Source organism: Struthio camelus, chromosome 1 (assembly GCF_040807025.1).
Source record: "Struthio camelus isolate bStrCam1 chromosome 1, bStrCam1.hap1, whole genome shotgun sequence".
Lineage (NCBI taxonomy): Eukaryota > Metazoa > Chordata > Aves > Struthioniformes > Struthionidae > Struthio > Struthio camelus.
The window spans coordinates 62,247,206-62,263,436 of NC_090942.1; the positions used below are offsets into that span (position 1 = coordinate 62,247,206).

The 16,231-nt window shown below is 42.3% G+C and overlaps 1 protein-coding gene across 1 annotated transcript in view; it reads left to right on the forward strand.

The window, feature by feature from the left end:
* Positions 1-4,040: 4,040 nt before the first annotated feature.
* ALDH1L2 (aldehyde dehydrogenase 1 family member L2) overlaps positions 4,041-16,231 on the forward strand; it is a 33,018-nt gene continuing 20,827 nt past the window's right edge. The window contains exons 1-4 of the mRNA XM_068944162.1: positions 4,041-4,258; positions 11,140-11,281; positions 13,551-13,785; positions 15,732-15,897. Of these exons, the coding sequence (XP_068800263.1) occupies positions 4,208-4,258; positions 11,140-11,281; positions 13,551-13,785; positions 15,732-15,897 (594 nt within the window). The 5' untranslated portion in view covers positions 4,041-4,207. The remainder of the gene's footprint in view (positions 4,259-11,139; positions 11,282-13,550; positions 13,786-15,731; positions 15,898-16,231) is intronic.

Sequence of the window (16,231 nt, forward strand, 5' to 3'; positions counted from 1 at the left end):
ATAATGAATTTGAGTCTGAACTATGACCAAATCTGTCTTCATTATGAAAATCCCCATCAAGGTTGATTTTTAACCATGAAAAGCTTATACGGAGCTAGTTTAGTTGATTAGTAAATCCCAAGGCATGATTTTCAAAAGAAAACAAATCCTGAGGGACTCTGAGCGGTTTCCCAAGCTCTTCAGAAGGTGCGTGTACTCAGCACCTTATGGTATGCAGTCTTCCAAGACCATCTTGCCAAGTCTTGATGATATCTTCAAAGACATTGAGTAACTTTTGCTTCTACAGAAATCAACAAGGATTTATAAAGTTCAATCAGATTAAATCTTATGTTAGTTCTGTACATTTCTGCACATACAAATGTATTTTGCTTTGTGAGCATGCTAATGAACAAGCATTTTTAGGTCCTGAGTAACATTTGTGCATCACGTAAGTTTATACAACCCCCTGCCTTCACACAGGTGTAGGGTACAGGTATGTCGCACCACTTGCTGACATATGGCTCTGAAAATTAGGGAACAGAAAGTGATTAGATTAGGGGGAAACCCATGATGGAAAGCTTACTAAGGCTAACTGCAATTTTCCTCAAAGCTAAAGGGCTACCAAGATGATTAGAGGGCTGGAGCATCTCTCCTATGAAGAAAGACTGCAAGAGCTGGGCCTGTTCAGCCTGGAGAAGAGAAGATTGAGAGGGGATCTCATCAACGTGTACAAGTATCTGAAGGGGGAGTGTCAAGAGGATGAGGCCAGCCTCTTCTCCGTGGTGCCCAGCAACAGGACAAGAGGCAATGGGCAGAAACTGAACCACAGGAAGTTCCATCTGAACCTGAGAAAAAACTTCTTCACTGTGAGGGTGACAGAGCATTGGAACAGGTTGCCCAGAGGGGTGGTGGAGTCTCCTTCGCTGGAGATATTCAAAACCTGTCTGGATGTGATCCTGGGCAATATGCTCTAGGTGACCCTGCTTGAGCAGGGAGGTTGGACTAGATGATCTCCAGAGGTCCCTTCCAACCTAAACGATTCTGTGATTCTGTGATTCTGTAAACTTTGATTTTAAGAAATAAGGGCCAGAACTGAAAGAAAGAAATCAAGAGAGAAAACTTGATGTATAAAATGTGCTGCCAGTCAATTGCAAAATTTACACTGATTTCACTAGAGCTAGGATTTCTCCCCAAATTAACAAGAAACTTCGATAATTTGTAAAGTACTTTTCTGATTGGGATACAGAAATTAGTGGGGAAATTATTTCATGTTATAATATTTAACGCTGATGTTGGAGGTTGCTATGTCACAAGACTTAGTGCTTATTCTCAGATAGACAGATTAACGTAATCATTTTCCGGGCGACAAAAAAAGGACAATTTGAATTGACTATGTCCTTGAAATCCTGAACAGACAAGATTTCGGCACTTAAAAGCCCATGTATATGAGTTCATCCCTCTGATCGTAAAGAAGAAGCTGGTGGTAGGCAGATGTGATTGTTGCATGTGATTCAGCCTACCCTCACCCTTGTTCCTCTCCCTGCACCTCTTATTACTATGAGATCTAATGTGAAGTCCACACCCTACTCCCCTGCTATTCTTTATTAAATGCTGTGATTCTGCTGACGAGAGACACTTTTCTGTAGTGATTTTTCCCTTTTCCACCTAACATTTTAATATTCTGAGACGTAAATGGAGATATCTTTTGGTCTCAGTGGATTTGGAGTTGTGTTTTGGGGTCCGAGGTATGCCACATAATGAAAACTCCAGTGCTCCACATGTACATTGTTGTACTGTCTATGTTGTGGGTGTATAACGAATGGAGTCGTAAGTCATTACAAATTATTTTCCTAGGAATAGCGAGTATTTTGCCTTTAGCTTGCATGTCAACTATTAAATGCCAAGAATGTGGTGTTGGAAAGAATTTTGAATCGTGAACAAGAATTTGCAGATTCATGAACCTGTGAACTTTGGCAATGTTTGAATCTAGTTCCAAACTTTGCAGCGCAGGTCCAGCCATTTCCATTCCACTGTATGAAATTTGTGCAACTTCATCAAGTCGCATGAAGACCACACATATGCTGATTCCTCCTGCTGACCAAGTTAGTGAGTTTCTTTAGTAAGAAGTAGATGCATATACTTTTTATTTGGACACTTTGTGTTTTTGACCAATCACCAGAATGACAGTCCTGTGCATTTGTGTGTCTAGTCCCTGTATTGCTACAACCTGGCTTATCATACTCTGCAGTTATTAATCTTTCTTCAAAAAACTGCTAATTCCAAAAAGAAACACAGATGAACAGCAAGCATTTCAGACTACCAGTATCTGTTGTAGTTAAAAGATAAATTTAGTCCAGCAAGATCATGAGTTTTAATGTTGTTGTTATACAATGTAAAATTGGAGTGTTTGACAGAAATAACAGTGAAATTTGCAGATGTATGTGAGATAATTCTAAGACGTGAGGCCACATACCCACAGAAATAGCTAATAACAACAGAATACACAGACATTTAAAAATAAGCCAAAAGGCAAAATCCTTTAGCTTTCTTGATGAAAAAATGTAATTACTGTACACCATTCTTTATAAACTCATAGTATCACAGATACCAGAAAAGGAATCGCATGTATAAACATATTGTCCACCCTTATTAATGGTGGCTTTTGGATGTATTCTACAGATTATTCTAGCCAATATCATTTTTAATGTCTCAAAGCGAAATAACTCACTAATTCCCTTGCTTGACTCCACCATAATCTAATAGGTCACCGCATATTCCAAACGAAGGCATCACAAGAAAAAATTTTATAGAAATGGGCAAAGTGGTCTCCTAGGTTTTTAACCCCACAGTGAAGAAATTTTACAAATTGTCCAATTCTATGCTCTCTTGAATTTTCATCACAAAAACCAATGTTTTGTTGGTTTATTTTAATTAGCGCCTTTTATTTCACCATGATTTCTGTAGACTCCTTTCACTTCCACCTACATTCCTGGGACTGAGACGAGCTTCGAATAAAGGGCAGGACATAGTTTTGCTGCGCAGGAACAAACCAGGGAATGAATTATGGCGCGAGTCCTAATTTAAGCCTTGGCATCACTTTACTCCAAGGGGGAGGTGTGCTGTGCCAACCTTTTCCCTCCTCCCTACAGGACTGGCGTGATTTTTCCTCTTGCCTGGGACTGATGCTGCAGCACTGCGCGTTCCTGTGCGTCCTGACTCCGAGGGAGCAGCAGCAGCAGCAGCAGCGCTGCGGCAGTGCTCGTCTTTCAGGTACAGCTGAGCAACTGAAGTACCCTGGAGAAGCGGTCAGGGGGCTCATAACTAAACCCTGGCGAGTGCTAACACAGACTGGAGGCAAAGCTCCAAAAGTCAGTGAGAAAAAGATATCTGCAAGCGCTAGGCAAGGCTCTGCCTGCTATATTTTCTCTCTTAGCAGGATCTCTGCAGGTTGCAAATTTGGATGAAGCGTCGCTCCTGACTTCTCTGATGTGGTTCACGAGTCAGCAGTATGGTGACCAGCTTCTCCTGTTTTTGTTTTTGTTTGTCATCCTTCCTTTGTTTGCCTGTCGGGGGCACGGTGCATGTCAGCCTTCCCGCAGCCCTGCTCTTTCCGACCGAGCGTTGGCTGAGGTTGAAAACCGACCTAATCTGCAACGATGCTTAGCTGCTGCCACGCCAGCCGCTTCTGCTTTTGCTCTGCGCACCCCTTTGGGGGTCGTTTTCATTTGCCTTCTGATTTTCTTAGATCTCCTCCACAGCTCTGACAAGAAGATTTTTCCACGAGCCCAGAGAACTATTAAAGTTGAGACATTTCTGTGACCAGATGACCTCAAATGCTGGGGCGGGGAGGGGAGGGAGAATTAATTACTGAGTGAGCTGGCGTGATGAAAGCAGAAGTGCTGGCAATACGCGTTTTTCGAAGGCCGTCAATAGACTGTCTTTAACCTTATCGCTGGCCCTTTCGGCAGCCGCCGGGGCCGCGCGGCGCTCCGCAGCCCCCGCCCCGGGCCCGCCCCCCCCGCCCCCCCCGCCCGCTGCGCGGCCCCGGCGGTCCCGGGCGGGGGCGCGCGGCGGCCGCGGCCGCAGGAGCTGGCGGGGCGCCGGCGGCAGCGCGGGTTGCATCAGACGGGGCGGTGCGCGGCGGCGACCGCCGTGCCCGGTGCCGGCTCCGCATCGTGTCCGTGTCCGCCGGGAGCGGGGGTGGGGGGCGCCGGCGGCAGCCCGCGCCATGCTGCGCGCAACCCCGCGCCTGCTGCGCGGCATCTCCACCTCGGCCGCGGTGAGTCGGGCGGCTCCGGGGGTGCTGCGTGTTGCCTCAGCCCCGGGGGGAAAACAGGCAGGGGAAGGGGGTCGGGAGGTTGCGGCGCGCTGCGAGCTCGGCTCCTCCGCGGGGTCGGGGTCGCGGCCGCGGGGGGTTGTTACCGCGGGCGCGCACCGTGCCACTGCCGCTGCCCGGGGCGGAGCGCGCAGCCCGCGCTGCCCAGCTGTGCGGCCCTGGCACACCGGGATGAGGCCGGGAGATGCGCTGCCTGTCGCTGCAGACTGCTCTTTGTTTCACGCGTGGCTGCGCGGGGGGCCGGGAGGCCAGCAGCCCTCCGGAGGAAGCGGCAGGGCAAGGCTTAGGAGAAAGAGATTTAGGGCGCGCTTTTCTGCAAGCGCAGTCCGCGGTGCCAAAGCCGGCAGTGGATAGCTGCGGAGAGCGCTCTGCTTTTGGGGGGGGGGGGGGGGGGGAGAGGCGAGGCTCTGCTGCAGGTTTCTATTTGGAGACGCTGGAATTTAGCACATGTAGGGGGATCCTGGATAGAAATAAAGTTGCAGTACTGCTTTTCAAAAGAGCTATGATTTTACATTCGTTTTAGAGAAATGTAGCGTGTCAAAATATTTATGACGGACTAGCGTCACTTCAGTTCTTCTAGAGAATAACACAGTATCATAATCTTTTTGACAGTAAACATCGTAACCACGGTAGCAGTTACTTTCACTGCAGTTCACCTTGAAGAAATTTGAACTGAAACTGATACCAATTAAATGTTCGACAGACATATGTGCCCACATACAAAAGGGGCAGTAATAGAAAATAATTATCATTTATAACCGTGAAATAAATGTTTTTCTGTGTAATGGTTTGCTAACATTAGACTCTTCTAAAAGAAATGTAGCTCTTGGACTTGCCTTCCATTTTTAAGAATTAGGACCTGACAAGATACTTGCCAGCATTTGTCAGGTAGTTTCTCTATGCAGTGCTCAAATGTATTGTAAATTTTATTTTTGGCTAGGTGTTTTGGAGGGAAAAAAGAACTGGAATGGAAGCAAACACTAAAATACAGTATATCTTTTAAACAGCTGTTGTAGAATAAATTCCAGTCCTTTTTTTTTTTTTTTTTTTTTTTGCAGATAAGCACTACCATATCAGTAGATGTTATGGCCAGAATTTCAAATAAAGAAGTTAAATTTAAATCTATACTTTCACATTGAGGCAACGAAATAAAAGTGGACTGTCTTTCAGACAGGTTGAACATTCACAGTTTCTATTATTGCCAGTGGGAGATCTGGATTCTCAACCTCTGGAAAGCAACCATTTGCATTGCTTTGTGTTGAGTGCAATATCCTCATGCACTCACATTTAAAAGGTATTGGCAAAGTTGCTCATTTTTATATCTGGCAAGACTTATGCTGCAATCAGACCATTTTGTTAAGCAAAGTCTTTTATATGACCATCCCAAGGAATTAGCGAATTATCCAAAATAAATTACCCAGCCATCAGACATTCGTTGATGTTAGGCAAAGACAAAATTGCTTGTACAAGTAATTTTGTCCTAAAGTATGCTGGAGCTAAAATATGCCCTTTAGCTTATGTTATTTTCTTCACCTGGGTAGAAAGTACTTGTGTCAGGGAAACAATTCATTTAGAACTGGACCCTGAGCATTTTAATCGGTGTTGGAGTATAAGCGAAATATGCAGAGCAGAAAAAGGAGTTAAAGGAGAAGAAGAAAGTTCAGACCATGAAAACAACAGAATTACAGTGCAGTGAGCATCAGTTTTCTGAATCCTTATCCTTTGTTAGCGCTGTCATCTTAACTACGTTCTCTATAATTCCCTACGTAATGAAAGGCCAGACCTCTGTAAACAGTCTGAGCTCCGTTGTTTCCCATAGCTGGGCATCGGGTAAGCTTACAAAAATAGAGCGAGAAGCGCGTTCTGATAATGCCTGACTATTAACCTCCCCATGAAAAGAAATGCATCTGTTAACTAACCACAGTCAGACAGGCAATTGCAAACAAAATCCAGTATTACCTCTTAACAGCACTGATGGAAACAATCACAAGTTTCATCTTTGTATGCGTTAATGATAACGATCCAATAATACCCATTTGGCACATCATGCAACCTAATTATTTTAGTGTTCTTTAAGGAGCTTCTTTCTAGAGCTCCTTGATAAATGTTGGGGATGGTACACCTAGGCCAAAAGTTGCCTCTTCTGTGAGAAAGAAAACACCAAACTGTTGCTCATTTCTGTGTAATCTCACAGAACTTTCAGTTTTAATCAGCTCTGTTATGTCCATGTGACGTTCTTTTTAAAAGGATTTCACAGGTCTCAGTCATCTTAGGTAAGGAATACTTGGGGAGGATTTTCCAAAATAAGGGGTGGCTCTAGGGTCTTATGCGGTTACTCAGCTGTTGTTTTTCTAGTAGGACAAAAAAAGGACAATTGAATTTGTGGCCTAATCATGCAAGTCCCTCCTTTTATGGGATTTCACTGCAGCCAGTAGAAACCCTATGCACTGCTGATTTGTGGGTTGTGGGTTTGGCTCTTGCTTTCTCTTGATGGCAGCGTACGTGTTAACGCAATACAAGCAGATTGCCACGTCTAAGCCAGATGTTAATAGAAATCACGCAGTACACCCTTACCACGTACTGGAGAGTTCAGTCACTCTTGTGGTTGAAATCAGTCTCTGATAGAGTAACTTTCTGTAAGCATGAGGCGGAAGAGTTGATTTGTTGTCAGAATAGTCTTTTTGTGCGCTACAGTTAAGAAAGGGAACTTTCTGAGTTAGCCAACTGCAATCTTGTCCCTGCAGTTTTGCCAGTTTTATTTTTTGTTCCTTTAGGGATTGTGTCCTCTGTTTACTTCTCACCATTTGTTAGCCCAGTTCCACAGCTAGCATAAATTGAGCACGTGTAGCATCTCTTAAACTATGCAGATTTATAGCAGCTCATGGTTTGGAACTGGAGCTGGTATGCAGTTCCATGTAATACAAGAATTAGATTGATTCACAGGGAAATATGAACTAAGAGGTAAGTTTAGGAATATGGGGGACGTCTGTTGTTAAAACTTGATGAATAAGAGGAGAATAAGTAGTTCTTAAAATAATGCTAAGGATATAATTTATGAAAGTACTTTTAAAAGTCTCATTTATTTTGTATTTTATTATGGCTATTGATTTGAAATGCAGTCTTCAAAACTGGTCATGCAATTTTTCTGATTTGAGTCCTCAGAGACAGAAAAATGTAATTATGTCCAACCACAAATAGCAATTTGACAGTTTCATATATACAGTCAGAATCCTAAATTTGGAAACTGAGGAGCTGAAAAATTTGGAGACATAAAACTGTTTGTGCATTCAATCTCTATTGAGTCCTTTCAGACATTTGGCTGTGAAATCCGTCTCAGTCTTAGCTAAAATTTTATTCTTTTCCAGTGAAGCTATTTCTTAAAATGCTTCTGAAGAGGTCATAATTTTTTCTGTGATAAATAATATAAATGGATGGTTTTTGTTACTTCCAAAATGTTAGGCAAAAACATGCAGCAAATGTTATTACAAGCCAAAAAGTTTGCTTGTTCTGGTGTGTATAAGCAGTCTCAGCACATAATAGCCAGAGGATTTCTAGGAGAGCTAAAAATAGTACTGCGAACATTCAAAGCCCCGGCAAGGCGTTGCTTGGATACAGTTCCCATCACTCAGATTTCAGAAAATGTAGAAGAGGTGCAGAAAGCTAGAGGATGAACACGGGGCTAGCATCCCTCTCTTATGAGCTACAATTAGAACGGCTTGGCTTGTTTTAGCCTAACAAAATAAAAGTGAGAGAAAAGATATGATCAAAGAGCTATGTTCCCCCCAGAACAAATGGGTTTAAGTCAGTGGTGATAAATTTGGACTGAAAATTACCGTAAGGTTGCGAAGTATCAGAAGAGCAATGGAATGGCACGGTGAGAGCAAAAAGCTTGCATTTAGCGTTGGAGCTTCGAAAGCGATCACGTGCCACAGCTGCTTGTGGTACCAGAGGGCTGGATCTCTTAGCTAAGGAGATCCCTTCCAGTGGTCTGTTCTTACCGAAAGGTGTTCACAAAAGAACGAAAGTAGAACAAGTAACTGGCACCTGAACTTTCTTTAATGTTCCTTCCACGCACCAACAGGGCTGCCGTTGTAAATTAGCGCTGTACAGAAATCAGAGGATTTCATACCATGCCAAAGGTGTTCAAGGACCCAGCAGCTCAGACTTTTTCCAGCTTGCCTGCTGTACTTAAAACAATTAAAGGATTAGGAAAGTCTGATGGCTAATTTTTATAATGCAGCAGCATTTCTGAAAAGTGAAGACAGTGATAAATCATTGGTGACAATCTCTACCTGCATCCATTGGTCCTTGCTTGGTTACCCTTGCAAGGGTAACTTATGCACGCTGTAATTCAAAACAAGAAGGTCATGTCTTTACTAAGAACAAAAGAGTCAACATATTTTAGGTGTTACTGCCAACAGTCCACCTTTAGTTAGGAATATCATTTTCACCAGTCTCACAGATGTTTTTTACCAGCTTGCCATGATTTTACAAGAGCCTGAGTTATGTCCACCTTTGCAACTTATTACCGCTGCAGTTGCACTAGTGCTGACTAGTGCTGTAGTGCAGGGACAGTTTTACTATGCATTTTCGTTCTGAGGGAAAATATTAACTCTAGAGAAATAGCTATTTCCTAATGTCTTCCATAAAAACTGTATGCACAAGATAAAGGACACAGTTCAATATTCCTGGTTTGGAACCTGTCTCTGGGGCCAGCTTGAAAACAGCAAAATGCATCAGCACCAGTAATATGCCACCTGTGAAATCAATACCAATGAACTGGATTGTAGCTTTGAGTAACCTGTTTTTCAGGACACCTTCTGTTTGTCATAGAACTGTCGTATGATCTGATGGGCAGTCCGGACCATTTGGTATCCAGTTAATAACTCACTTAGTCAAGGTATCTTCATGTCCCAGCCTCCATAAAAAAGGGGAAAGAGGAGCGAGGAGAAAAACATACAGGTGCCAACATTCAGGAAAAATACCAATGGTTAAGATATACAGACAGTGCTTTGATTCCCGTTTTTCATTCTGAGGTCATGGCATCTCATGTCGTAAGCTGTTCAAAAAAAAAAAGGAAGTCAAAGTCCCGTTGGGAAGGATGAGGTTAGGAATAGAGGTGGGCAATACGTGGATTTATTTTTTGCCTTTCATTCAGGCCTCCTAGGAGGAGGGATCTTTAAAGGTCTGAGTCTAGGAATAGCTTCCATCAGATTCAATTTTGGTGAAGGTAAGGTTTCTTTTTTTTTGGATATGGACTTTCATTTCCTAACTAGGTCTGCTAGTCCGTTTGTTTTTCAAAGTTTTCCAGCTGTAGCTGACGAAAAATGCAAAGGCAGTGCTTGCGGGGCAGTTCTAGCCTTCTGCCAGCCCCTGCGTGCCCATTCCTGCTCCTCCGTGGGACCTGTGCCAGGACTTGTGCAATGTGCTAGATCAGTGAATTGATCCAGCTGAGAAGTAGCCACCTTTTATCAGGCCAGTGTCCACTTAGCTCAGTACCCTGATCCAGTTCATCATGCAGCCACAGGAATACTAGTTCCGGTATACATGAGATGTTAGGAGCAAGGCACTGAGGGTAGGAAGAGAGAGGAGCACAACTGTCCGTTTTGGCAGCAGTTGGGATATATGATAGGTTTAAGAGAATATGCCTCGGCATTCACTCCTACCTAGGAAGCTAGGCAGAGAAACCAGATGCTAGTGTGCAGGTTGAAAGAGTTGAAGGATTCGCAGGGACTCTTGAGCGGGAAGGGAAAAAAGAGCCGTATGCAGGCAGTACTGCAGGAGATCTTGGACTATTTTCAGTAGTTCAATCAGCATATTTGTTGTAGTGTTCATTGTAGAAATCAGTTAGTCTTGGAGCGTTTTCGGAGTTATAGTGGAATCACTGAAGCTGGGCCACCTGTTCTCTCTGTCTTTCCCATTCACACAGGAGCTACATCCATGCCAGAAAATGTGAGCTGTACTTCAGCTAGCATGTTGTCTCGAAAGGGAAAAACAGAAATCAGAGTGCCCTCAAAGCAGGAGTTTTGCAAAAAGCTGTCCTTAAGATTTTGGGCAGTCTAAAGGAACTAATACTTTTCTGAGTGTACGCACAGAACAGAGTAGCAGTAGGTGATATCCTGATGTCACAGCAGTGTTGTGATTCTAACTATCCTAAAATTCAACAGGTGGGGCAGTTCTTGGCAGCTGTTCAGTCTGAAGAAGCTTAAAAGCATGTGCCTAGTGTACTGGGATCCAAACACAGAATGCCGGTGGATGTCCATGTAAGGGACATCATGCTTAGCAATATTTCCTTGTAGAAGGATCAGAAGGTTGATCGCTCCCTTTAATTTGGGAGGGTTACAGAGCAATACAAACTTGTGTTCTTTAGCCTGTAGATATTGGCCACAAATAATATGTCCCCATTTAATTACAGGGATTTAGACAGCATATTCTGGGCACCTAAATTATGCCTAGAGATGTTTTATGTACCTGTTTCAAAAATGATTTTTCATTTCTTATCGTATTAGTTATAAGCAGGAATAAGATCATGGAGCCTGTTATGGCTCTTGTAGGAAGCAGTGGGTCTGCCTAATGAAAATTCTGGGGAAGTAATATCAACATCAGATGATACTTCTGTACTAAGTGTGGTCTTACTGAATTGTACATTACCTGTGGTTAGTCTCAGACTGTGATTGTTATTCCTTCAAAGGTGATTGGGATAGAAGGATTATTGCATTTCAAGTCAAAAGGAATATTGAATAAGAAAGAGCGAGAGAGAAATGTAGATCATAACATATTTTCTTTGCATCCTAAAACATAGTTTGGTTTAATTCTTTTGACAGGCTTATCAACATAAGCTAAAGCTAGCACTAATAGGTCAAAGTATTTTTGGACAAGAAGTCTATAATAAGCTGCGAGAAGAGGGCCACAAAGTTGTGGGAGTATTTACAGTGCCTGACAAGAATGGACAAGCTGATCCTTTGGGTAAGTGTAACCATAATGTGAACGTTAATGTTAGAGGTGTGCCTGACAAACTTGCCTTTTTGTGAGAAGGTGATGTCTATACGGGAATAACTTGCATACATTGCATTTGTTACGCTGGATTCAGCACAGGAACTGTGCTTTAACAAACACAACTTCCAGAACTGGTTTAACCTTGTTAATTAATCAGCATTTAAAAGCTGTTTCTAACCATATATTATGATATTTAAAAAAAAAAAAATCTAGGAACCTTATTTGAATGGATATCCTAGAGGTAATCATCCTGAACTAGATCTGTATCTTACAGTATGCACAGCTCCAAGGAGGCAGTATTATCTCTTGACTTACTCCCTGCTCTGGAGAGGAAGCAAATAGCTGCTGAGCCTGTACTCAAGCACAAATGTGTGTCACCTGTTTCTCTGTGGTGTCTGCGGCATTCAAGGCATGGAGCCAAGACTGTTTATTCCTGGCTTTCTGCCCTTTCTGCCAAGCTTGCATGCTGCAGCTTACCCACAGAGCCCATTGCTCTTCCACCTGGGCTACCTACAAACCGTCCAAGAGGGTAGAGGAGGTTTTGTGCTCCCTTTTTCCATTGCCAAGGTGCATAAGGATTTTCTAGACCTTTAAAAGAAAGCATTGTTGGCTGACGCATATTCAGAAATACACTCATACTGTGGAACTCACCATAACAAGCTGCTTTGGAATCATTATCTGCATTGTAACTCTCTTTTTTTTTTTTGCAGAGGCACAAAAATGATGAGTTAATAGGGTTAGCAAATGGAAGTGCCAGAATATAATTTACCTTTATGGATAATCAGAATTTAAAACTACATTCCATAAACTGTTTCAAGTCACCTGGTATTTTTGTCAGGTTCTGACATGTTTTTGCAGGACTCTTTTGAGGGAAGAATCAAACATAAATTTTGCTTACCTCGGCAATGGCACTCCCAAACTAGCACATAGTTTTCGAGCTTATTACATTCTGTAACTCTACCTTATTATAAAAATTAATCATTGTTTGGAAGAATTAGAATTACTACTGAGAAAAAGACAATCTGGCTATCCGTTTCTGGGAGCATGCCATAATACTTGATTGCTTTATACAAACTGTATATACTATTACACAAGCAGTTCTAACTCAGCAACTCTTCCACTGATTTCAATCATATGTTTATTTTAATTGAGCCATAGAATTCATTTATTATACTTTTAATGATCAATAATGATTTTGCTATATTCTTTACTGCTTTTTGCCTCCAGGTGATTCAAATACCTTAAGTCCCAAGTGAAATTTGGTAATGTTTCTATATCCTCCGGGAGCTAGGATTTTTATTTCTAAAAGCAATTGCAATAGATGCTTACTTCCAGCATGCAATGTGGAATGACATCTGTGTAAATATCTGCTTAAGACCTTATTTAATGTGCTAAAGATGCTTTGAGTTAAGCTCAAGGTTTTATTTAAAAAATGATAAAGAGAAAGGTTTCTACAAAAATATGTTTAGAAGCATATATTAAATGAGATGAATTTCCTGTATCACTGTTTGTTTCCCCTTTTCTTCCTATTAAAGCTACAACTCAACAGACATAGAGCTTGACTCTACTGTCCTACTCTCTATGATAAAGCAGTTGTGCAGTGGAGTTTATCAAACATCTAAAAAGTCTCTCTGAACTCCCAACACAATTAATGCAATTGTTTTTCTCTCCTTTGAGCCTAATCTTAGGTGTGGCTCTCTGTCCCACAGACAAACGGAAGAGTACCTAGAAGGCATCAGTAAACAAAATTTTGAGGCAATAACTGAAGGCTGCTAGCATCTGTCATTATTTGAACCACATGGCAAGGTGCTGCTGACATGAGTGAATCTTAGTTCTATGTAGTGACAGGCACATAAAAAATTGCTGAAGTGGAAAATTAAGTTCCGCTAAGGCAAACCAGTCGCAGGCAGATGTAATGACTGGACAAGAAATGAAGTGCCACTGTTAAATAGTCAATAGCATTCATCAGTCTCTTCTACCCTCATTGGTACTTATTACTTAGGTCGTAAAAATGAACTTAAAGCTGAGAATGACATGAGCTATAGAAGTAAGAATCAAAGACAGAACTAATAAAATTCGTCCTACTCCAAAGGTTTGATAAACAACATACAGAACAGTACAAAAGGCACTCTTTGATCATGTTTGATGACCTGTTTGAGTTTCATGCAACGTTTCTCTGATTTCTGTTTGAATTTTTACCACAAAATGTGAATTAAAAACAATTGCTCTTTCCCCTCAGCACTGGCAGCGGAGAAGGACGGCACTCCTGTTTTTAAGTTCCCTAGGTGGAGAGCTAAAGGCAAGCCTATCCAGGAAGTAGTTGCAGCCTACAAATCAGTTGGAGCAGAGCTCAATGTCCTTCCTTTCTGCACGCAGTTCATCCCCATAGATGTTATTGACTTCCCCAAACATGGCTCAATTATTTACCATCCATCCATTCTACCACGCCACCGAGGAGCTTCTGCAATCAACTGGTGAGATTTTGTAAGAAGTTCATCAAAGCTGTGTGCATGTCTCGTGTTAGGCTGTTGGGCCAGACCAATTACTCATGTAAATGCTGGCACAGTTCTTAAATGACTTGCAAGTGAAGTGATTTCATTGATGCAGCTGAGCTTCATGAGTAAGGGATGGTTGTTCATTCTTTCTCTTAATAAAAAATTAGGGGACAGCCAGCAAAGAGATCAGACAGTAGGATTTGCCTGAATAAAGGAAGTACTTTTTCTCCATACAGTCCATTGTTAAACTGGAACTGCACCTCTAGAGAGCTTTAGAAGGATGTGTTCATGGGGGAAAAATTCATCGAGATCTATTACACACAAAGAGGTAGATACAGCCCCTGTTTCAGGCCATTCCTGAGGTTAAGATTTCCAGAAATGGGAAAGTGGTATATCGCCGTGGTGTCTTGCCCTATTTCATACATTCGTTCTGTAAGTATCTGCTCCTGCCCTTCTCAGGTAAAGGCTGTTGGCCTATGAAGACCTTTAAACAGAGCCAGGATTTGGCCTTGATTTGGCCTTGGCTGACCATTCTCATGTTTCACTTTTGCACCCCTTAATCTCCTCACAACTTCTTCTATCTGTTGCAGCCACAACCGTGGTGCTGAACAGACCCAATCCCTCCCTGTGTCACAGAAAGCTTGTGGGATTTAGCAGGGCTGAGGAGTACCACGCACAAACAAGGGTCCTGGGCCTCTGAGGGCTCCTCACTCCTATCTTTCCAGCCTCTTCTGTTTGCTGCCGCTCTGCCATCAGCAGCCGAGTGCAGAGGGGGCTGGGAGGGGTGGACGGAGGAGGGAGCACACAGTAGTTCTCGTCCTGTTGCCTACTGAGTGTCAGGGACATTTGCACACAGTACCTTCTCCTGCAGAACAATGCTGAAAACATGCCCTTCTCACTACGTTTGCCAGAGTGCTCTCTCTGTTTTGTCATCTGCTTTGTGATCTAAAGCAGAAGAGATGCTGCTTAAATGTGTGCAAGATCTGATATGGCCTGTCGATACTTTTGTAAGCTTTCATGTATCTGCATGCTTTTGTTATGCATGCCAGCTTCCACAGATCTTTGTCCCTCCTTCTGTAAAAATGCATGCTTTATTCATTTGAGTAATATATTTTTTGGTATTTATAATACACTGAAAATTTTCATGTGTGTAAGGTGATGATGTGATCCTGATCACAACATGGACTGCTGAGGGAACACTTACGTGAGTTACATCTTACAGTAAATGGCATTGGTGTTTGCAGGCAGATACATGATTAAAAGCATGCAGGAAAGCTGTCTTTCCATTTTTGGCTGCTCCCTTAAATACGCTTACGTTTGATTTCTGTAATTCTGAGGTACCTGCGGTTCCAAAGGAGAACTATAGGGAAATGTAAGAGGCCAAAGTTCCCTTCAAATTCAGAGGCAGATCCTGAGCCGCTGTAAAGCTCTGTTGTAAGCAGTGCTATTTTCATACATACCAGCTGAGAATCTGATTAGATTTAAATTCCCCTAATGACTTTTCCTTAAACAGTTGCACAGTAGTGCTTTGTTAAGCATCTGTCATTTTCCACGCTGAGTTTAGCTCTTTTCCAGCTACGGGACAACTGTACTTCCCTTGCTGACCTACAGATAAGTTGTTAGGCTTAGTTAATTATAGTAAACAGCTGTGAATTATAATATATTATCTAGAAGCAGACTTGTAAAAGTTTCTTGTTTTGATGTATCCGTCTTTCAGATTATGTCACAGCTATCACACACCTTTTGTTTTTCTATGTGTCTTATCACTGTTGATACAGTTAAAATAATTAGCACAACGTACCGTGTAATTGACAGAGGATCTTCTTTTCTATCTACCTAAGGCAAATGAATGTGTAACAGATGAGTTGATATCCCTGAGTGCTTTCATACTGTCAGTATTTACTGTAAGGCTTTTTTATGTGCAGGACTTTAATTCAAGGAGATAAGAAAGCAGGATTTACTATTTTCTGGGCTGATGATGGTCTTGACACTGGACCAATTCTTCTGCAGCGAGAATGTGAAGTAGGCCAAAATGATACTGTGGATGACCTGTATAACCGGTTTCTCTTCCCAGAAGGAATAAAGGCTATGGTATGTTTATCTGTGCTACATATCAGCATTTTAAAAGGCAAAAAAAAATGTTGGCGTTTGAAAATAAAAGTAATATAGACAAAGCACATAGGTTTGGGGAGCCCGAGGTCTTGGTGCTCAGCTGAATCAGTGACTTTAGTGGAGCTCTAATGCTTCACGAAGCTGCGGTGCTGGCCTCGGAGTATTTGTTGCTGGCAGCAGACAGCACGTCCTGTTCCCACAGAAGGCAAGAAATCAGTTTTGCCTGGAATGCAGCTCTTTCCACAGAGTTTTTGGTCTTTGTGCAAGGTGGAATTTTTTTGCAGGCTTGGAGGGAGCACAAAGTTGGGAATGA